The sequence below is a fragment of the Schistocerca gregaria genome, chromosome 9 (assembly GCF_023897955.1).
Source record: "Schistocerca gregaria isolate iqSchGreg1 chromosome 9, iqSchGreg1.2, whole genome shotgun sequence".
Lineage (NCBI taxonomy): Eukaryota > Metazoa > Arthropoda > Insecta > Orthoptera > Acrididae > Schistocerca > Schistocerca gregaria.
The window spans coordinates 178,900,645-178,922,992 of NC_064928.1; the positions used below are offsets into that span (position 1 = coordinate 178,900,645).

Below are 22,348 nucleotides of genomic sequence, written 5' to 3' on the forward strand. Positions count from 1 at the left end.
TGGATGAAGATGTAGATGTAGTGTGTCATGCACACCATTAGTGACAGTACGTGTTTCATGTGATAGGAATCTCTTGTGGACGCACCTAATTTACCGAGCGAGGTGGCGCAGTGGTTAGCACACTGGACTCGCATTCGGGAGGACGACGGTTCAATCCCGCCTCCGGCCATCGTGATTTCCCTAAATCGCTCCAGGCAAATGCCAGTATGGTTCCTTTGAAAGGGCACGGCCGACTTCCTTCCCCGTTCTTCCCTAATCCGATGAGACCGATGACCTCGCTGTTTGGTCTCTTCCCCTAAACAACCCAACCCAAAGCACTTAATTTGTACGCCTGGTAAGTAAGTGACTGAGATATGCCTCCTTGCCCGATTTATGTGTTTGTATGAATGTGAATGTGATCAATCCTATCGAAAATTCTTATCACATGACATATATTCTATACCAATGTATAGTATGGCAACTGCCAGGACTACAAAAAGAGAACAAGCATTTCAGTGACCGGACGGACAGTTCATAACGCTGTGAAATATAAATAAAACGAAATGGTACGATGCAGTATCGAACATGGGTGCTACATCGTGGCCACCTTTTTTTAAATCTCAAAATGTGCTAAGGACAAACGCACACATCCATGTCCGAGGGAGGACTTGAACCTCCGCAGGGACCAGCCGCACAGTCCATGCCTGTGACGCCTTAAACGGCTCGGCTAATCCCGCGCAGCTTTTTAATCTCATTTTGTTCGTTACTGTTCGTTGCATTAGTTCGGGACGAACGTCCCATTGCACCTGTTCAAGATCATCATCAATCCATTAATTCTTTTTTTTTTATTACAGACGACAGCCAGCACCCTGACCGAACACGCTGAGCTACCGTGCCGGCACCACTTAACCACGACGTCGCGGTTGTTCCATTTCTCTCTATATTGCACTTGTTAAGCTTGGACCGTTCACTGTTCCTCTTTCGCTTCTTTATTCACAGTTCGGTACACCTTATTCCTGTTTTCACGCTTGATCTGCGTCCAATTTCTGACGTGCTATCCTCTGGGCCACTTTACTATTTAATACGAGGGGGCAGCGATGGGGAGTTTCCCTTGTCAGTATAACACAAAGCAGTGTAAGACTTCCTGGCAGATTAAAACTGCGTGCCGGACCGAGACTCGAAATCGGGGCCTTTGCCTTTCGCGGGCAAGTGCTCTACCAACGGAGCTACCCAAGACTCACAGCTTTAATTCCGCCAGTACCTCGTTTCCTACCTTCCAAACTTCACAGAAGCTCTCCTGCATACCTTGCAGAACTAGCACTCCTAGAAGAAAGGATATTACGGAGACATGGCTTAGCCACAGGCTGGGAGATGTTTCTAGGATGATATTTCCACTATGCAGTGGAGTCTGCGCTGATATGAAACTTCCTGGCAAATTAAAACTGTGTGCCGGACCGAGACTCGAACTCGAGAACTTTGCCTTTCGCGGGCAAGTGCTCTACCAACTGAGCTACCGAAGCACGACTCACGTCTGGTACTCACAGCTTTACTTCTGCCAGTATCCGTCTCCTACCTTCCAAACTTTACAGAAGCTCTTCTGCGAACCTTGCAGAACTAGCACTCCTGAAAGAAAGGATACTGTGGAGACATGGCTTAGCCACAGCCTGGGGGATGTTTCCAGAATGAGAACAAAATGAATAAAAAAAAAGTGGTTAGCGCTCAAGCCCCGAAACCATTGGGTCGCTGGATCGAGTCCCGTTCCTCATTTTTTATTTTTTTTATTTTCCATGCAGTCATTTTCTTTACTATTTATGTTACAGTTGCTATAATGGGAATAATACATATAATCGGATGAACTTTTATTAAATGTATAATTTTATTCGGCCATCTACAAATTTTTATTATCACAAATAATATAATTTACTATCGACTAATAAACGACCAAAGGCATGAAGTGATACTGAAAATGTATGCTTGTCCGTGATTTGAGAAATCCCTCATACCTGAAAGGAGCCCATAGCGACTTGTTACCTCCACGTTTATGACCGGCACAGCGGCTTTCGAAAGATGTAGAATTAATCGTCGCTTTCGATATTACAAGGATGGTATTTTTCGTAAAAACATGAAGTTAAACGACACCGACTGCATTGAATAAATGCTATGTTTCCGCATACGCAAGGTCTTCCGTGGGAAACAAACCTCGTTAACATTTTCAAAAACCTCTCTCATCATCATCATCATCATCATCATCATTTAAGACTGATTATGCCTTTCAGCGTTCAGTCTGGAGCATAGCCCCCTTTAAAAAATTCCTCCATGATCCCCTATTCAGTGCTAACATTGGTGCCTCTTCTGATGTTAAACCTATTACTTCAAAATCTTTCTTAACCGAATCCAGGTACCTTCTCCTTGGTCTGCCCCGACTCCTCCTACCCTCTACTGCTGAACCCATGAGTCTCTTGGGTAACCTTGCTTCTCCCATGCGTGTAACATGACCCCAACATCTAAGCCTGTTCATCCTGACAGCTACATCTATAGAGTTCATTCCCAGTTTTTCTTTGATTTCCTCATTGTGGACACCCTCCTGCCATTGCTCCCATCTACTAGTACCTGCAATCATCCTAGCTACTTTCATATCCGTAACTTCAACCTTGTTGATAAGGTAACCTGAATCCACCCAGCTTTCGCTCCCATACAACACTGTTGGTCGAAAGATTGAACGGTGCACAGATAACTTAGTCTTGGTACTGACTTCCTTCTTGCAGAAGAGAGTAGATCGTAGCTGAGCGCTCACTGCATTAGCTTTGCTACACCTCGCTTCCAGTTCTTTCACTATGTTGCCATCCTGTGAGAATATGCACCCTAAGTACTTGAAACTGTCCACCTGTTCTAACTTTGTTCCTCCTACTTGGCACTCAATCCGTTTATATTTCTTTCCCACTGACATTACTTTCGTTTTGGAGTTGCTAATCTTCATACCAAAGTCCTTACATTTCTGATCTAGCTCTGAAATATTACTTCGCAAACTTTCAATCGAATCTGATATCACAACTAAGTCATCCGCATATGGAAGACTGCTTATTTTGTTTTCACATATCTTGAACTCACCCAGCCAGTCTATTGTTTTCAACATATGATCCATAAATAATATGAACAACAATGGAGACAGGTTGCAGCCTTGTCTTACCCCTGAAACTACTCTGAACCATGAACTCAATTTACCGTCAACTCTAACTGCTGCCTGACTATCCATGTAAAGACCTTTAATTGCTTGCAAAAGTTTACGTCCTATTCCATAATCCCGTAGAACAGACAATAACTTCCTTCTAGGAACCCGTTCATATGCCTTTCCTAGATCTATAAAGCATAGATACAGTTCCCTGTTCCACTCTTAACACTTCTCCATTATTTGCCATAAGCTAAAGATCTGGTCCTGACAACCTCTAAGAGGCCTAAACCCACACTGATTTTCATCCAATTGGTCTTCGACTAATACTCGCACTTTTCTTTCAACAATACCTGAGAAGATTTTACCCACAACGCTGATTAAAGAGATACCTCTGTAGTTGTTACAATCTCTTCTGTTTCCATGTTTAAAGATTGGTGTGATTACTGCTTTTGTCCAGTCTGATGGAACCTGTCCCGACTCCCAGGCCATTTCAATTATCCTGTGTAGCCATTTAAGACCTGACGTTCCACTGTATTTGATGAGTTTCGACTTAATTTCATCCACCCCAGCCGCTTTGTTGCACTGCAATCTATTGACCATTTTCTCCACTTCCTCAAATGTGATCGTATTTCCATCATCATTCCTATCCCATTGTACATCGAAATCTGAAACATTACTGATCGTATTTTCACCTACATTGAGTAACTCTTCAAAATATTCCCTCCATCTGTCCAAGGCATCCACAGGATTCACCAGCAGTTTTCCTGACCTGTCCAAAATACTTGTCATTTCCTTCTTACCTCCCTTTCGAAGACTGCTAATTACACTCCAGAATGGTTTTCCAGCAGCTTGACCCATAGTCTCCAACCTGTTTCCAAAGTCTTCCCAAGATTTCTTCTTGGATGCTGCAATTATCTGTTTGGCTTTGTTTCTTTCTTCAACATAACTTTCTCTGTCTACCTGAGTTCTCGTATGTAGCCATTTTTGATACGCCTTCTTTTTCCTTTTACAGGCTGCCTTGACTGTGTCATTCCACCAAGCTGTTTGCTTCATCTTACTTTTACACACTACTGTTCCAAGACATTCTTTAGCCACTTCTAGTACTGTGTCCCTGTACCTTGTCCATTCCTTTTCCAATGACCTCTCTTTCAGACGATAATTTGGAAGCAAACCATGCATAACGTAGCATTTCCTTACATGTCGGCGCTATTAATTGGTCATGCAGTATTGACTGTATTTTAATAGCGTCTTCACTACAAGTAATTTCTCATTCTCTTTCGATTAAATACGAACAATTTTGAAGACACGGACAAGTGTACATTTTCAGTATCTCTTTGTGCTTGGTCGTTTACTAGACGATAGTAAATTATATTATTTGTGATAATAAAATTTGTAGACTGCCAAATAACATTTCATCCGATTACACGTATTTTCCCATTATATCAACTGTAATACAAATAGTAAAGAAAATGACTGTGTTGAAAATAAAAGAAAACTGACGAACGGGACTCGATCCAACGACTCAATGACTGCTGGGGCTTCAACGCTAAGCACTCGGTTGCTGCCGCCTCATGATAAAAATGGCCACGCACAGGTATATATTTGACGACCTAAATTATCTTGCGATTTTCTCAATAAGGCTTGAGAAGTACGTACTACTGCTTACACATTTTGTTGTCCTCGTGGAGTACAACGGGTGTACGAAGTATGCAGCAAATCCGCGTTCCAAACGTCGTGGCCTCCCCTTGTAAATCGGGTGGAAATACTCGAGGGAGAGGGGGTAAGGAGGGCTGGACATGTTAAGTCATTCGAATGGTGGGTGGTATGCACCGTAATACACTCGGGTTGAACAGAAACACTGAAACACCGCGAGAAATACATGAGATAAACCCAGATGCTAGCCAACGATGCGGATGAAACGCCTGGTTAAATCCGGAGGCCAGAACAGGTAGTTGCAATTGTGGAAAGGGGCCAAAAATGATCGGCTTTCAGTTAAACTCGAACACATATACCTTTACTTTTGAATGCATTACGGGGACAGCAGTGATCAATGTCTTATAAATATTTGCTATTAAAAACAGTCTTGATCACGATTTATTTCTCAAGGTGACCGGGTTCGACCACTACTGTGGTTATCTTCAGACCATTGAGTAGGAACCTCATTCTGTTGGAGAATCACTACTCAGAAAACCAAAACCATGACAGAGGCAGCTATTAACGTACGGCAGACCGAAAGACAGACAGACAGACAAACACGAACTGCCTAACAAATGCGGACGAGAGACAACGAGCAAGCTGGGGACGAGAGACTGACCAAGAAAACAATGAAACAACATATCGCGAATCACTCAACTTACAATAACTGCGATTTCTAGCGAAGACCTGGCGCAGCACCCCCAAATCGCTCTCCCGAACCGTCCGCTGCCAGCCTCTTCAACGGACGCAGGAAGGCGCGCCGATCTCCCGTCTCACGGCGTCGCATCTAGATACGACCAGACCGATGTCGTTGGTTGACTCTTGTTGCTCTCGTGTCGGCCGCGAAGCCATTACCCCTCGCTATACGGCGCGGCCCACTGGACTCACGTGGCGACCTCACATGCGCCGACGCTCATGAATCCCAGTACGCGACCGACCAACCGATCGATCCATCCGCCAATGCCCATTGCCTGAACAAACTCGAGCAGACTGGCGGCCTAACACATACTAGCACTCTGGACAACAGACAGACAGTGACTGCCCCACACTGAGCCGGCTGACCAAATCGAGACTCCTAGACTGACAGACTCAACCACTGGCGAGCTCATAGCGCCCCTTAAATGCAAGTGAACAGGCAACCTTTCCCCTTTCCCACCAGAGGGAGACACCAAAGCTGCGATTGCAGAGCGGCGCCACCGCCAGAAACGGAGGGTGACTGCTTTACACAGCGCCCTGCGACGCGCTCTTTAAAACAGCAAACTTTACCACGGCTGAGTAAAGCTTGGTGTTGTGTTGTCATCAAGAGTACACGAGTGAATCTTCGGCCCGGAAGCCCATATCGGTGATGTCTCGTTGAATGGTTCGTACGCTGACACTTGTTGATCCGTGTGGCTCGATCAGCGATATTGCCGCCGCCGGTATGGGTCATCTTTCTGGTGGTGTGCGTAGAGCGCCCGGTGACGCGACCTACCGGGCCGATCTGGGAACGAGGGGTAAGCGCTAGCAAGTAGCGAGGATTTTGCTTTGGGCGCCTAGCGGTAACGTCGTTTGCGACGTCTGGCGGACAGTACAGGCGCCGTGCGAGGCAGCAGGAAGAGCCCATCTAAAAGGGGCTGTTTACCCGGATGACGGCAAATATCGCCGGCGTGGAAGCAGTCACGTTACTGGGAAGCCGTTGGTGTATTTCGCTTCCTGCATATCTCCTGGCACCGGCATCTGCGGCGGCTGTCTTCGTCGAACAAGCAAGAGGGTAAGGGCCTTGCTTGAGCTGTAAAGTTTGGCCGGAATCGACTACTGGGTTCAGTGCTGTTGACTGAGTCTGTCCTCGAATGTGTTAATTTCAATTTGCTTAGTACGCAAGGTTCTAGTTGAGCCGTAGTAAAGTTAGCTTTGAAAAGCGCCCCGCAACGCGTAGCGTGAAGCAGTCGCCTTCCGTTTTCTGGCGGTGGCGCCGTTGTCGCAATTGAGGCTTAGGTGTCTCCCTCTAGCGTGAAAGGGGAAAAGTGGGCTGTTCGCGTGGGTTTTGTAGGTAGCTGTATGGGCTCTCATGGAGAGTTGGCAGTCGGGGCATCAAGAAGCGACTTCTCTGTCGGTGCTAGAGGGACAGCACGCAGACCGCTGCATCAGCGTAAGTGACGCGAGCAGCGTCTCCGTGGTAGGGGGCGTTAACTGCTCGTCGCGAAAGGAATCTCCCTGAGCGTGAGTCCGCAAGGGGCCTAATCTGCAGTTCGGCCGTATGCTGTCGACCGGCGAGGAGGTTCTGGAAATCGGCGCGCCTTCCTGCGTCCGTTGAAACGGCTGGCAGCGGGCGGCTCGGCAGAGCATTTGGAGGTGCTGCGTTGGTTCAGTCCTGGGAGTCGTAGCGCACCAGAAGTTGAGTACCGATTGTTAACAGATTTTATGGTTTAATTGAATTCAGTTTACTTATTCTTGTTAATTATACCAATCGTATATTTTTTGGGGGTTTCCCGCCATTCATTCTTATCTGCCCACCCGCGGTAAGGTGGTAATATTAGAAAGGGTGGCCCGATTGTCCCCTTTTGAGGACGAAAGGGGGGGGGGGGGAGGGGACTCAGAGCAAATCTGTGGTACGGACTGCTTCTTTCCCATCCCAGCTTACCTACGGGTTTATTCGACTGTTAGCCTCTGCCATGTCTGTGAAAGTCTAAGGCACCAATGGCTGTACTGTTTAAAATGCAGGGCACCAAGACCTGATCCATTCTTTCGCCTGCCGTAACTAGTACCACTAGACTCTCGTGTAAAAGGTGGTAAGAACTCGTCAATTGCATAACGAATTCCTGCTCATCTGGAAGCTGTAACTTATTGTTTCTAGTCATCAAAAACTGTTGTGTGTTTTTACAATTCAATAGCTTTTAAGGCTTTTAGGCAATGTGCTTATGTGTTTTATACAGGTAGTTGGTCATTAGTGTGTTTTCTTGCCATGCAAAAGTTTGCCATTTCATTACGGGTGGAAATTGTTGCCTTGAAAGGAGAATGTTGTAAAAGTTTGCAAGTTCTGCCTGGCGAGCGTGTGTGTTTGCCGCAAGTTAACTGGCAGAAATTTGTAAAATCTGTTTCCCCTCCGCCCCCGGGTGTGCATGACTCATGCGTTTTGGTTTTTCTATTTTGAGAACTTTTGTAAATAGAATTGTCTTTATATGTTGCAGAAAAAAATAGATTCTGTGCCATTTAATGAATGGACTGAAATTCACCTGTAATTTAGCTGAGCTTGAAATATTATTCAGCGTCGCGTTGTATACGTTAAATTGCTTGCCTGTACTTGACTTTTACTGGTGTGCATTTTTTAATAGTAATTTAATAATTTAAAGGTCCTTTCCTATGTAAATTCTGATTTATTTGTTAAATGATTGTTGGTTTTTTTTTAAAAAAAATACCGTGAAGTCTTGCACCAAATTTGAATCGTGTGTAATTTCACCAGTTATTCCTTGGCACCTACTTCCACTTTACATTTTGTGTACTGATTGAGATTAATAACCTTTAGTGAACCAGTATTAATTTTACGGTTCACTAGTGAGAGCTGTATGTGATGTGATGGTTAACGTTTGCTAGGGCAAGGATTGCTGATACATTCTGTTTGTAGGTTACAACTATCAGTGTTGAACAGTTTGGTTGGTCCTTGCCTAAGTGCCGTCTGGTTATTGTATTTTTGTCACACGACGGAGTTAAGCGGGACAATTGCTATACATGTACATGGATAAAATTTTCCCTGGATATATTTTGCTGCGAATTGCAATAACATTAATGTTACGTTTCTATCTGAAGTGATAGTGTGTCTGAGAGACACGTGTCTAATTCTAAATTAGGAGTTTCATAAATTCTTACGAGTTACTGAGAGGCCAGTTGTTATTGTGTGTTTAAATAGTTTGAAACGGACTCTATTAATGAAAGTACAAGAATTCCTTCAGTGACACTATGTGGATATGGTAATTAATTCTGATTTAACCACAAGTTAAAGTCTGGCCATAATTGGCCTTACGCTCATAAGATAATAGATTTGTACTGCTTAGCTGATGTTCATTAATAGGTTGATTAATTCTACAGATGATGTGTTGTAGTGAATTATTGTGTAAGTTCAGGCAGATGTCAGTCTGCTGCAGTTGATTTGTTGTTGCCTGTACTCTGAATTACTTTGGTTCAAAAAATGGTTCAAGTGGCTCTGAGCACTATGGGACTCAACTGCTGTGGTCATTAGTCCCCTAGAACTTAGAACTACTTAAACCTAACTAACCTAAGGACATCACACACATCCATGCCCGAGGCAGGATTCGAACCTGCGACCGTAGCAGTCGCACGGTTCCGGACTGCGCGCCTAGAAAATTACTTTGGTAATACCAATCACTGCAGTAACGAAAGACTACATTTCCTCGTTAAATTTTAGTAAAGTGTACTTCAAGTTGATCATAGTTTTCGACTAAATAATTTTTAACTCGTTTCGCTAAATGAGTAATAGGCCATAAGTGTCGTGGTTTATGAATGTTTAAATTTTGAAGTAACTTGTTCTCACCTGAATGGTAATTTTAAAAATGTGAGGCAGTCTAACGAGCCACAAATGATAATCTTGGTGAGGCTGTCTGACATCCAACAAAAAATGCAAGATGTAAAATTACGCCAAAGCCAGAACCAGAGGTCTGGACTCCGCCCCCAGAATACTGTGCTTAGAGCGGCCGGAACAAGAAGGAATGACTCCCTCTAAGGTAGAAGAAAGCCAGCCAACATAGAATCAAGAAGCTGCCACACTTCTCACCGAACACGGGCGGCAAGGCGAGGAAATGTACACTAACCCCCAGGGCAGGTAACTGGGGCGTTATCGGGCATAGGACAGAAAAATACCACTGGTTGAGCTTAACAATTGAACCGTTGTAAAAGTTGCTGTTTTGAATAGGGCGCAGCAGCGCGTTGTGTGAAGCAGTCGCCCTCCGTTTCTGGCGGTGGCGCCGCTGTGGCAATGGCAGCTTTGGTGTCTCCCTCTGGTGGGAAAGGGGAAAGGCTGCCTGTTCACGTGCATTTAAGGGGCGCTTTGAGCTCGCCAGGGGGTTAGTCTGGGTCAGTCTTTCGTCCCCAGCTTGCTAGTCTGTCTCTCGTCCGCATTTGTTAGGCAGTTAGTGTCTGTCTGTTAGTCGGAGTGCTAGTATGTCTGTCGTTCGGATCAACCTTTAAAGCCGGCAAAATGAGTCTTTCCACTTCGCCAATAAGAGAACTCAGCGAGTGGTCTCCCGGTCGGGGCTTAGTTCCTGCATCTGAGTCTGCGCGTTAGGCCGCCAGTCTGCTCGAGTTTGCTCAGGCAATGACCATTGGCGGTTGAATCGATCGGTTGGTCGGCCGCGCACTGAGACACAAGATGACTTGTCCGTCTTGAGCGTAGGCGCATGTGAGGTCGCCACGTGAGTCCAGTGGGCCGCGCCGTATAGCGAGGGGTAGTGGCTTCCCGGTCGACACGAGAGCAACAGGAGTCAACCCACGACATCGGTCTGGCCAGTGCGAGCTGCGACGCCGTGAGACGGGAGATCGGCGCGCCTTCCTGCGTCCGTTGAAGCGGCTGGCAGCGGACAGTTCGGGGGAGCGATTTGGGGGTGCTGCGCCAGGTCTTCTCCAGAAATCACAGTTTATTAGAAGTTAAGTGATTGGTGATATGTTGTGTGATTTACCCTTGTTAAAGTCTACTTCTTTTCTTCGTCAGTCTCTCGTCCCGAGCTTGCTCGTCTGTCTCTCGTCCGCATTTGTTAGGCAGTTAGTGTCTGTCTGTCGTTCGGAGCTGCCTCTGTCATGTTTGTCAAATTTGGTGTGTTAACGAATTTATTGCTTGGAGTGTAACGGCCTAATTCCTGAAATATGTTTTGATCTCGCCTATCATCTAGAGAGGCGTTATCTGTGTACTGTAGAGCATCTTAACTTGTTTGGCCAACCTTGTAGAATTTTATATAAGACTGCATTTCATGGGCTTTTATTTAAATGATCATTTTAGCATATAAAGTTGCGTCCCCTTCACCGTACGACTTTTCTTAGAAGTTAAAATCAAGTTGCACCTTCGGTGGCAAATTTAATATTTTAATGTTTTGTGTTTTGTAACATTTCCATCCCTCCTACGGTCGTGCATAGTTTGTGTGCTTGTGTAAATTGTTAAAACTTTTAGTTTAAAGTAATCTGGTGTGTTGCTGATTAGTCTTTCAGAGGCTGTTGTGAGCGGTCATAACTACGCCCGTGTCAAAAGGGAGCGGCAAGGTTCTCTGCCCGAAAGCTCATACAGTCAGAACTTGTTTCTTTCTGCCTCTGAATAAATTGTTGCTTAATATTTAGAGGGTGTTTTCTGATTATAATTTTAAATCTGTTTCTTTTAAGAAATGCTTTTAGGTGGTATTAAAGTGAGTAAAATTCCCATTTGTTAAAAGGAATTTGCTTATGATTTCATCAGTTACTGCCTGGTAACTACTTCCATGCTCACATAGTGTGATTAAATGTCTTAATGTTCTTGATGAATCGCTAGTAAACAAAATAAATTCTTAAGTACATTCTTTGAAAATAAATCGCGGTTAAACAATGTAAGAAGATGAAAATGGTAAATACTAATTAGAAACTCAGGAAGGCTAATCAGATCCGCCTTCCCCAGGTACTCCACTCGCTGCTCTTCGCCTCGGCGTCACTACGAGCAGCAACACAAACCTGTTGTTGTTGTTGTTGTTGTTGTTGTCTTCAGTCCTGAGACTGGTTTGATGCAGCTCTCCATGCCACTCTATCCTCTGCAAGCTTCTTCATCTCCCAGTGCCTACTGCAACCCACAGCCTTCTGAATCTGCTTAGTGTAGTCATCTCTTGGTCTCCCTCTACGATTTTTACCCTCCACACTGCCCTCCAATACTAAATTGGTGATCCGTTGATGCCTCAGAACATGTCCTACCAACCGATCCCTTCTTCTGGTCAAGTTGTGCCACAAACTTCTCTTCTCCCCAATCCTATTCAACACTTCCTCATTAGTTATGTGATCTACCCATCTAATCTTCAGCATTCTTCTGTAGCACCACATTTCGAAAGCTTCTATTCTCTTCTTGTCCAAACTATTTATCGTCCACCTTTCACTTCCATACATGGCTACACTCCATACAAATACTTTCAGAAATGACTTCCTGAGACTTAAATCTATACTCGATGTTAACAAATTTCTCTTCTTCTGAAACGCTTTCCGTGCCATTGCCAGTCTACATTTTATATCCTCTCTACTTCGACCATCATGTTATTTTGCTCCTCAAATAGCAAAACTCCTTTACTACTTTAAGTGTGTCATTTCCTAATCTAATTCCCTCAGCATCACCCGACTTAATTCGACTACATTCCATAATCCTAGTTTTGTTTTTGTTGATGTACATCTTATATCCTCCTTTCAAGACACTATCCATTCCGTTCAACTGCTCTTCCAAGTCCTATGCTGTCTCTGACAGAATTACAGTGTCATCGGCGAAGCTCAACATTTTTATTTCTTCTCCATGGATTTTAATACCTACTACGAATCTTTTATTTGATCATACATTTCTTCAATTTCTTCGTCATCTGCCTAACTCAGTGGAAAATCGCGAGATTTCACAATGGTGGAGGTTTCCCTAAGCGAATTGCAATGCACTCAACTTAAACATGCAGGATCCGCTTTTGACGAGGTCGTGCACCCAGTGTCCACTGCCCTTCGATCCGGCAGTCCATGCGCGCCGCCAGCGGTCCCGGCGTGTTGTCGCAATGCTTCTGCGTCCTGCAACCGAACTCCACCCTCACACCACACGGTAGAGGAAAGAGGTCGCCCCAAAGATAGGGCAGCAGAACTACATATCGATAAGTGCCGCTGCTGCCACTAGCGGACAGGCAACGCTTACTAAACCGTGTGGCGACAGTGAACACGAGAAGAAGACAAGCAACGCAACCATGCCAACTAAACGATACGGTCTCGGAACAAACCTACACACGGCACCAAAGCGAGCCACAACAGGGCTCAATCGTGAAGAGAAAGGGACGTGGAATCTCTTCGACGTATCGCTGTGCTGTAAGGTTACCGCGGATGACAACCAACCGGGTCCTACTAAGAAATGGAATGGCGCCCCAGACCATCATTCCTGGTTGTCAGGCCGAACGGCGGGCGACATTGCAGTTGGCATCACACCATTTTCTGGGAAGTATCTAGACACATCTTCACTGGCCGCCGGAACACAGTTCCGACGACAGTTCCACTTCAGTCAATGAGATTTCAAGTCGAATGTGCCCGACATGACTGCAAATGGGCTTGGTGGTGCACAGTTGTCAATGGTACTCGTGATAAGGCACGCTGTGAGCTCAGAAACCTTTCCGTGAGCCACTTCTTAATGGTCTTTGTGGCACTGAACCACAAGTTTCAGGTCGGATCGACGCTAATGATGAAAGCAGAAGCAAAGAGAGCTTCACTGCAAGTTTAAACGCAGCCAAAACCTCTCCGACAAACAGAAGCTAAACGATGTCAAAGTTAGCGTAAGGAGGGCTACGCGTGAAACGTTCAGTGAATTCGAAAGTAACGTTCTATGTACCGACTTGACAGAAAATCCTAGGAAGTTCTGGTCTTACGTTAAATCAGTAAGTGGCTCGAAACAGCATATCCAGACACTCCGGGATGATGATGGCATTCAAACAGAGGATGACAGGCGTAAAGCTGAAATACTAAACACCTTTTTCCAAAGCTGTTTCACAGAGGAAGACCGCACTGCAGTTCCTTCTCTAAATTCTCGCACAAACGAAAAAATGGCTGACATCGAAATAAGTGTCCAAGGAATAGAAAAGCGACTGGAATCACTCAACAGAGGAAAGACCACTGGACCTGACGGGATACCAATTCGATTCTACACAGAGTACGCGAAAGAACTTGCCCGCCTTCTAACAGCCGTGTACCGCAAGTCTCTAGAGGAACGGAAGGCTTAAAATGATTGGAAAACAGCACAGGTAGTCCCAGTTTTCAAGAAGGGTCGTCCAGCAGATGCGCAAAACTATAGACCTATATCTCTGACGTCGATCTGTTGTAGAATTTCAGAACATGTTTTTTGCTCGCGTATCATGTCGTTTCTGGAAACCCAGAATCTACTCTGTAGGAATCAACATGGATTCCGGAAACAGCGATCGTGTGAGACCCAACTCGCTTTATTTGTTCATGAGACCCAGAAAATATTAGATATAGGCTCCCAGGTAGATGCTATTTTCCTTGACTTCTTGAAGGCGTTCGATACAGTTCCGCACTGTCTCCTGATAAACAAAGTAAGAGCCTACGGAATATCAGACCAGTTTTGTGGCTGGATTGAAGAGTTTTTAGCAAACAGAACACAGATCGTTGTTATCAATGGAGAGACGTCTACAGACGTTAAAGTAACCTCTGGTGTGCCACATGGGAGTGTTATGGGACCATTGCTTTTCACAATATATATGAATGACCTAGTAGATAGTGTCGGAAGTTCCATGCGACTTTTCGCGGGTGATGCTGTGCTATGCAGAGAAGTTGCAGAATTAGAAATGCAGGAAGATCTGCAGCGGATATGCACTTGGTGCAGGGAGTGGCAACTGACCCTTAACATAGACAAATGTAATGTATTGCGAATACATAGAAAGAAGGATCCTTTATTGTATGATTATATGATAGCGGAACACACGATAGCAGCAGTTACTTCGGCAAAATATCTGGGAGTATGCGTGCGGAACGATTTGAAGTGGAATGATCGTATAAAATTAATTGTTGGTAAGGAGGGTGCCAGGTTGATATTCATTGGGACAGTCCTTAGAAAATGTAGTCCATCATCAAATGAGGTGGCTTACAGAACACTCGTTCGACCTATATTTGAGTATTGCTCATCAGTGTGGGATCCGTACCAGGCCAGGTTGACGGAGGAGATAGAGAAGATCCAAAGAAGAGCGGCGCGTTTCGTCACAGGGTTATTTGGTAAGTGTGATAGTGTTACGGAGATGTTTAGCAAACTCAGGTGGCAGACTCTGCAAGAGAGGCGCTCTGCATCGCGGTGTAGCTTGCTCACCAGGTTTCGAGAGGGTTCGTTTCTGGATGAGGTATCGAATGTATTGCTTCCCCCTGCTTATACCTCCCGAGAAGGTCACGCATGTACAATTAGAGAGATTAGAGTGCGCACGGAGGCGTTCAGACAGTCGTTCTTCCCTCGAACCGTACGCGACTGGAACAGAAAAGGAAGGTAATGACAGTGGCACGTAAAGTTCCCTCCGCCACACACCGTTGGGTGGCTTGCGGAGTATAAATGTAGATGTAGATATAGATGTAGAATAAGAAGTTCAGTGCCTCTCCAATGATTGCTCGGTCTTCACGCTTTGTCTTCTCTCTAGGTCGACCACTTCCTTCTCCACGCTCTGTTCCGCAGTGGTTCACATGTTTGTATCCCGCCTGGAATTCGGCGCTTGGGTCTTCTCCTGTAAGCTGAAGTGTAGGCCGAATGTAGGAAGTGAGAAGCAGCAGGAAAAGGTAAAACACGTCGGTACAGCGTGTCTAATTATAGATGTTTAAAGTAGGCAAAAACAAGTTAGCAAATGCTTACATAACTTTGTAATGATGAGCAAGCCTTAAACCCGTCATAGGTAGTGCAAAGTCTCAATAGCAAGCCAACACTCTCTGAAGTTGACGCGATGTTTCCAGGCCGTCTGCTCTTCATCAAATGGACTGAATCCGGAACGACGCTCGTAGAGCTCCACAGCGCCGGCTAGATGCCGGTGTCGTCGGTATCTCGTAGTGCCAATTTATTAACTTGCACCTAGGACTTGGCATCGTTGCTATCTATACCACACACACTTTCCTGTCAACATCGTCAAATAGTACCATCGATCCTATTCAAATGGAGGGCGATTCGTCAATTACTCCAACCGGATTATTTGAGCCCAGTTACATGTCGTCTCGTCAATGCTGAAATCTGTGCATATTGTCCACATGCCTGTCTATGAGGCTTAGTTACTTTTCAACTGAGTATACGGAGTGAAATTTGCGAAGACTGTATGCCCTGATACCGACATGTGTTTACTATTCTCGCCAGCTGCATGGTGAAATTGCACTGCTGTAACAATTTATCCATCGGATACGAAATCTTACCATTTTGCATCTTCCTCTGATACCCTTATGAATGTCAGTGTGAACAATTTGCATAGCTCCTTCACAATGTGAATTTCTTTTTATTTATCCTAAATAGGGTGAGGTTCCAAATCGGAGATTTTGGAAGGAGAGACTGCTAAATAGGATCAAGCTATCAGTTGTACTAGTTGTATATAATATGTTTCCTCTCTAAGATCACATGTTTGCCCACTTGTTATAGTATCTTAGAGAAACAGTGCAGTTTCGAATTGTGTCAACGGTTGTAGCATATAAATGTAACGTTGGTCACATACCTCCACACATTTTTTGTGTTAATTTATAAAATAGTAGTCACATATGCTCTCATTTTTGGGTGTATTTCCCAAGTTGTCATGTAATATATAATTTAAATTGTGAAGTGGGTAAATTTGAAATTCGCTATTGTACGACATGTACACGAGCCTGTCATAAACTCGTTTTGGTCTGGTCAGTCAAGAATCACAGCAGGTGCTGCACTCAAAGCTGACAGCTAATTTACATGTCTCTCGGGCTCCTTCGTGTACAGTATTTTGTGAGTTGTATTGAGTGTAGTTGCAGGTGCTGGTTGGATATGTCAATGCATTGCAAGTGAATGAGTGCATTTCTTGGTGGATGCATACTTATTATACAACAGCCAACAACTTTTATTTAATTTTCTAGAGTCTGCTTTTACATCTACATCTACATCTACATCCATACTCCGCAAGCCACCTGACGGTGTGTGGCGGAGGGTACCCTGAGTACCTCTATCGGTTCTCCCTTCTATTCCAGTCTCGTATTGTACATGGAAAGAAGGATTGTCGGTATGCTTCTGTGTGGGCTCTAATCTCTCTGATTTTATCCTCATGGTCTCTTCGAGAGATATACGTAGGAGGGAGCAATATATTGCTTGACTCTTCGGTGAAGGTATGTTCTCGAAACTTTAACAACAGCCCGTACCGAGCTACTGAGCGTCTCTCCTGCAGAGTCTTCCACTGGAGTTTATCTATCATCTCCGTAACGCTTTCGCAATTACTAAATGATCCTGTAACGAAGCGCGCTGCTCTCCGTTGGATCTTCTCTATCTCTTCTATCAACCCTACCTGGTGCGGATCCCACACTGCTGAGCAGTATTCAAGCATTGGGCGAACAAGCGTACTGTAACCTACTTCCTTTGTTGTCGGATTGCATTTCCTTAAGATTCTTCCAATGAATCTCAGTCTGGCATCTGCTTTACCGACGATCAACTTTATATGATCATTCCATTTTAAATCACTCCTAATGCTTGTGTAGGGGAGAGGTTAAGTATATGAACACCATATTACTTGTTTTAAGGTTAGTTCGCCAATTTATTACACCGTTAATTACACTGCTGTATCGACGCCTTGCACCTACTCAGCCAGCAACCAGCAACACAGGCGAGTTATACTGTCATGCACACCGCAGGGGACGGCTCTTCAGACGCCAGACAAAAGATGGCTGTGCTCCACCCAACTACAAGGTGGCAACCCAAGCGCCACCAGAGGACCATTTATCCTCTGCAGGCGACCTGATTGAAAGGAATCCCTTCAGTATACTGGTGCCCTGTTGGTACTTAAGGCCGATGCGTGGGCTGCACAGGAGCAATCCGCTCCAAACGTGTTTCCTGGTCATAGCCAAATGAGAAACCATTCCCACTTTTAGGATCTCATTCTGGAGTCATCACGACGACCACGCTGACGTCCATGGCGACTTTCGTCTGAAGGAGCTGTTGGCTACGGGGCTACACCTCCACACAGATGATACGTTGCCTCTGACATCAAGACCACAATTGGACTTTGCAATATATCTCTTCGATTTTCATCAGCAGTATTCTGAACGTAAACTCTTGTGTATTCCTTCGGGATTTTAAATTTTTCTCTTCCTCTCTGCACTTTTATTGTGACTCGCTTTGTGTATGGACGTTGGATTTTGAAACTGTCATGTTCAAGTCTTCAACCTACAGATATTATTGTTGTTCTTTCAATAATCAAGATGGCCGGGTGATTCTAGGCGCTTATCTCTGGAACCACGCGACCGCTACGAACGCAAGTTCGAATCTTGCCTCAGGCATGGATGTGTGTGATGTCCCTATGTTAGTTACAAATAGTTCTAAGATCTGGGGGACTGATGACCTCCGATGTTAAGTCCCATAGTGCTCAGAACTATTTGAACCATTTGAATAGTCAAGAAGCGACTTATTTTCAATTACTTTATTCCAAACTAATACCTGTGAGAGAACACTGTGTGTGTGTGTTTTGTTTTTTTGTTTTGGTAGTGTCTTATGGGACCAAACTGCTGAGGTCATCGGTCCCTAGGCGTACACACTACTTAATCTAACTTTACCTTACACTATGGACAACACACACACTCATGCCCGAGGGAGGACTCGAACCTCCGAGGGGGGAGCAGCACGGACCCTGACAAGGCGCCTGAGACAACGCGGCTACCCCGAGCGGCTTATGTGTGTTATTCAATTATTAGCTAAGTATTTTTCCTTTTCTACGTTTGGTACACTCATAAAATAATATTTAAATTTAGGTCGACCATCCTGTCTTGTTATACAGCATGACTAGAATCAATTAAGTGCAGGGCAAAATCGATCTCTCTCTATATTACGTTGATGAACACAGTTGCAGAGGCAGGCACGGACAGGGATTAACTCCTTGCTGTAAAAGTATATTACAAAGTAACAAGTGATAACGGATTCACTCATTCTGAATATGAAGCACAATGCGACAACTGTCGGTAGAAATGAGTTATTTTCAATGTACGAAAGTCAGTTAGTTAGTTAGTTACTTTCATGTTCCATGGATCATTTTGCACGATAAATTGTCGTTATGTGGAACGAGTAATTTTACATTCATATTAGAAATTATTTTGTACATCTATTTGTACTCTAAACATCACCATATAATTTTCCGCCGAAATTAAAACGGACTGAGTAAGTAATTCCTACCCACCACCTTTTACACGTTCCGAATATAGAAATTATTCTACGGAATAGAAGGAGTTGTCAAAGAGAAACTTTTTCGATTTTTTTCAAATTTTACCTTCCTGTCTGTTAAACATTTTAAGTGGTCAAAAATTTTTGTTACAACGTCGTTGACCCCTTTCTGTGCTAAATACAACCATAACGTTGAGCAATGAATCTCATTTTTTTTTCTTCTATTAGTGTAATTATGTACCTCACTGTTTCTTTTGAACTCTACTGGATTATTCACAAGATTTACTTCATGAGGGGATAAAAGTACTGTGAAGCAGTAGTCAGAATGCCCAACTCCTTAAACACATGTCTACAAGATGATCACGGGTGACCACCACATTCTTGCAGCACGTTTTTGGGCGGTGAGGACCTCCTTTCTTAAAGATGAGATACCCCAGAACGTCATTCCATATGACATTACTGAGTGAAAATATGTCAATTTATTGATTTCTCTCTCCCCAAAATTTGCTTTGATTCTAAGTGCAAACGTGGCTGAACTAAGTTGTTTTAGGAGTTTGTGTTTATCCAGTTTAAATTCTCAGCACATGGACAGCTAAGAATTCTGAAGTTTCCACCCTACGTAGTATTTCATCACTATGTGTTACACTTATCACTGGTGCAGTACCTCTAGAGGTGCAGAACTGAATATGATGTGTCTTTTTGAAATTCAGGGTGAGACCATTCGCAGAAAACCAGTCTATGACACTTTTGAAAACTTTGTTCACCATTTCTTCCGTTTGTGTGTGTAGAATGGGATTGACTACAATACTGGTGTCACCTGCAGAAAGATATAATTCTGCTTGTTGTACATTAGAGGGTAGATCCTCTACATATATGAGAAACGATAGTGGACCTAAGATTGAGCCTTGGAGAATCTCATACGTGATTTCTTTCCAGTCAGAATTATGTCCCTGGATTCTGTTGGGTGAATTACCACCAAGTATAACTTTCTGCATTCTTTTGCTTAGGTATGACATGATCCATAGGTTGGCTATACCACCAATACCATAAAACTAATATTTTTACGGGAGTATATTATGATTCACACAATCAAATGCCTTGGGATAGGTCACAGAAAATACATACCGGTGCTGGTTTGTTATTTAATGCTTGTAATATCTAGTGTGTGAACATTTAAATGGCATTCTCAGTACTGCAACCCTTCTGAAACCCAAACTGTGATTTGCTGAGGATATTATTGTTGCCAAGGTGAGATACTAGTCTAGAATACATCACCTTCTCAAAAATTTTGGAACATTATGTCAGCAGCGAAACAGGTCGATAGTTATTGACGTCTCTCTTATCACCTTTCTTAAAGAGGAGTTTAACAATGGCATATTTTAGTCTTTCTGGAAAAATGCCTTGAGTTACTGATGGATTACATATTTCGGATAATATTGGACTTATTATATAGAACAAATCTTTAATATTCTATGGGAAAGACTATCAAAACCAGAAGAGCTTTTATTCTAGAGAGAATGTATGAGTCTCTTAATTTCAGAAGAAGAGGCTGTCGATGCATTCATATAACGTCATTTTATGAGAGTTACTTCTTCAACATAGTGCTATGATCTTTCACTTGAACTGTTGGCCCCTATGCCTTCTACTATGTTTAAGAAATGATTATTAAGTACTTTTGCTACCTGTGACTTGCCATTTATAACCATTTCATTCAATTCAACAGTAATGTTATCCTGTTCTGTGGTTGGTTGTCCTGTCTCTTGCTTCACTATATTCCATACTGTCTTAACTTTGTTGTCAGACGTACTGATTTCTGACGTTATGTGCAGGTTTCTTGATTTTTTAAATAACCTTTCTTAGTAATTCCCGGTAGTTTTTGTAACCCGCAACTACTGCAGGGTATCTACTTGTTCTTGCCATAGGTTACATTTCCCTTTTCCTTTCAAAAGATAATTTAATCCCCTTAGTGATCCATGGTTTTTGACATGACTGTATAGTGTCGCTTCTGATTAGCTTCTGCGGAGAGGTATTTTCAAATACTGATATGAATTTATCATGGAATAGATTAAATTTTGTATTAACATTTTGTTCTTTATAAATTTCATCCCAGGTTGGATGTTGTGTGGCAATTCCACAAAAAATGCTCGATGCAGTGTTAGCAAATTTGTTTTTATAACATACTTTATTGGTAGAGTTTTAATGTAACAAAGATACTCGCAAATTAAAGTAGAGCATTTGTTGACAAGGGTACATTTCAGTCGAATCCAGCCACACCACTGCTAATTATCACTCTTCCTCTCCTCTGAACTAGTAGCGTTCGTACCAGGGGTATTCGGGATGTTTATCAATCCTGGAACAGAGATATGACAGTTGGTGAAACGCCAGTAACTACTAAAGCGTATGGTACATTCATACTTGACAAATAATATGGGAAATTTTATAAATAGTAGATAAGAAATTCTTGGATACTTATTTTACTATTATTACTATTATTTTTTCAGTAAAAACAGCAGTTGAGATCATTATTCTGGATTTCGTAGGTTATCACAAATCGGAAACTTCCTAAGCGTCTAGGAATGCTTGATGTATCGGCGGATAGTTCGTGCACATCTCAGTAAACTTGGCTTTTTGTACTTATCAGATGGATATGTCGTCACGTCCAATCGTTTTCAAACGGTTAGAGAGGTCATTTGGCACTGCTCCCAACGGGATCACTTTCTCTAGTTTATGGCAGAGTCGCTCAGTTCAATTTTCAGGTCGTCTTATCCGGCAAATTTTTCACTTGTTTATCGTGCATACTCCTAGTGCTTGGGTTGACAATGTCAGTAATCCAGACTTCCTTTTTCTCTAAAAATTATTGAGATGGCTGACGAACTGTGTTAAAGCTTTTGATCTGTCTGAAGTCGAGGCCTCCCACGGTAGATTGGCATATTCGTTTTCAACATCTTTTTCTGGCTTGTGGTCGCATCAGTTCCTTGCCATTGGCAAACATTAATCTTAGTACAAGTTCCAGTGGATCATTTGAGCTACAGCACTCTACCACTACCCGTAATCAGCCTGAGCGATATTATTTGCGACGGCTCAACATGTGGTCGACTATTTTTTCAGCTTCTTTGCAGATGCTGAACTTCACGTCTTCTCCTGGTGGATGTATTCTAACTGAATCAGTTCTAATGTTCCCCTGTTACTGTTACTATTTTTGTTGTGTTCCTGTTGCTGTTATGATTACTATTATTGTTAGTATTATTAATTACACGCTCAACTACTTTTTCTGGTTATGTCTGAGGTTTGACTGAACTATGTGAATGTGTAACTAGTGAGTATTGTAATGTTCGTTTTTGGGAAATAGATCTGAAAGATGTAACTATGAAGTTCGAAAAAAGTTGAACGGACAAATACGTTACTGTGAAGATGAAATAAGTTACATTGTA

At 43.4% G+C, this 22,348-nt stretch overlaps 1 protein-coding gene across 1 annotated transcript in view; it reads right to left on the reverse strand.

Annotated features, from left to right (window-relative positions):
* Positions 1-21,086: 21,086 nt before the first annotated feature.
* The window catches only part of LOC126291486 (1,5-anhydro-D-fructose reductase-like), a 28,530-nt gene continuing 27,268 nt past the window's right edge, over positions 21,087-22,348 (reverse strand). Inside the window, exon 7 of the mRNA XM_049984995.1 lies at positions 21,087-21,267. Coding sequence (XP_049840952.1) covers positions 21,225-21,267 — 43 coding nt within the window. The 3' untranslated portion in view covers positions 21,087-21,224. The remainder of the gene's footprint in view (positions 21,268-22,348) is intronic.